This window comes from Arachis ipaensis, chromosome B07 (assembly GCF_000816755.2).
Source record: "Arachis ipaensis cultivar K30076 chromosome B07, Araip1.1, whole genome shotgun sequence".
NCBI classification, from domain to species: Eukaryota; Viridiplantae; Streptophyta; class Magnoliopsida; order Fabales; family Fabaceae; genus Arachis; species Arachis ipaensis.
Window position 1 is genome coordinate 119,626,024 of NC_029791.2, and position 1,235 is coordinate 119,627,258.

The 1,235-nt window shown below is 45.7% G+C and overlaps 1 protein-coding gene across 1 annotated transcript; it reads left to right on the forward strand.

Annotated features, from left to right (window-relative positions):
* On the forward strand, positions 27-983 carry LOC107608404 (glycine-rich protein 2). Its single transcript, XM_016310200.2, has one exon. It carries the CDS (start codon positions 228-230, stop codon positions 807-809), a length of 582 nt encoding a protein of 193 aa, XP_016165686.1. The 5' UTR covers positions 27-227; the 3' UTR covers positions 810-983.

Genomic DNA, 1,235 nt, shown 5'->3' on the forward strand with positions numbered 1-1,235 from the left:
GATAATAGTGGATATGGCATCTAAATAAGAGAAAATGGGTAGTAGGGTAGACATCTTATTTCTTTCACTTCCACAGGAATGGACGAATCACATTGCTCAGCTTGACACTGCAATTGAGCGTCACGTTACTAACCTTTTACAAACCCAACATAACGGAAAAAAGAAACTTCTACGTTTAATTTCTTTCCAGAACCTTCTCTTCTTTCTGTTTTGGGTTTTGAGAAGCCATGGCAGCGGAGACTCAGAGATCCACGGGCACAGTGAAATGGTTCAACGCACAGAAGGGTTTCGGATTCATAGCTCCCGACGATGGCGGCGAGGATCTCTTCGTCCACCACTCTGCCATTCGATCCGACGGTTACCGTACACTCTCCGAGGGCCAGCCGGTTGAGTTTGCCGTTGATTACGGCGACGCCGGCAGAACTAAGGCCGTCGATGTCTCTTCCATGGCTAGATCTCGCCCGTTTGGTGGTGGCTTTCGAGGTGGAGGGGGAAGAGGAGGAAGAGGAAGAGGTGGTGGAAGGTTCGGTGGGCGTTATGGCGGCGGTGAAGGCCGGGGCGACGGTGACGGTTACAGTTACGGAAGAGGTGGAGGCGGTGGTCGTAGAGGAGGAGGTTATGGCGGTGGAGGAGGCCCTGAGTGTTACAATTGTGGACGAACAGGTCACTTGGCGAGAGATTGTTACCAGGGACAGGGTGGTGGAAACCGGAGACGAGGCGGCGGAAGCGGCGGCGGTGGTGGTGGAGGTTGTTTTAACTGTGGGGAGAAAGGGCATTTTGCGAGAGAATGTCCGAACGCTGAAAATTGAGTGTTGATTCTGATCTTTGAATTCTGTTACTGTTTGTTGGGTACATAGATTCTGCAGATTGTGCGCACAAGAGTATTTTATTGTTAATTTTAATTTTCATTTTCATTATTGGGGTTTTGCATGAGTTGCTATATTTAATTAATTAATTCTATTAAATGCGGCTTGCTTCTCATCTCATCGATCTTAAAGTGGTTGTGGTTGTTGTTCGCCATTTTCTGCATTTATTTGCATGGTGGCAATCATGCATGCCTGCCATACATTGTGGTTGGGTTCTCATATTAAATTATTTAACAATTTTGAAGTATTAATTTCATATAAAAACAACGGTAGTTAAGTTTCTATCGTAAATTATGGATGTTTGGAAAAAAATAAAGAAAGAATCGTAGTTGATGATTGTGGGGGCAAGATCTAACTCGGCTAACAGAC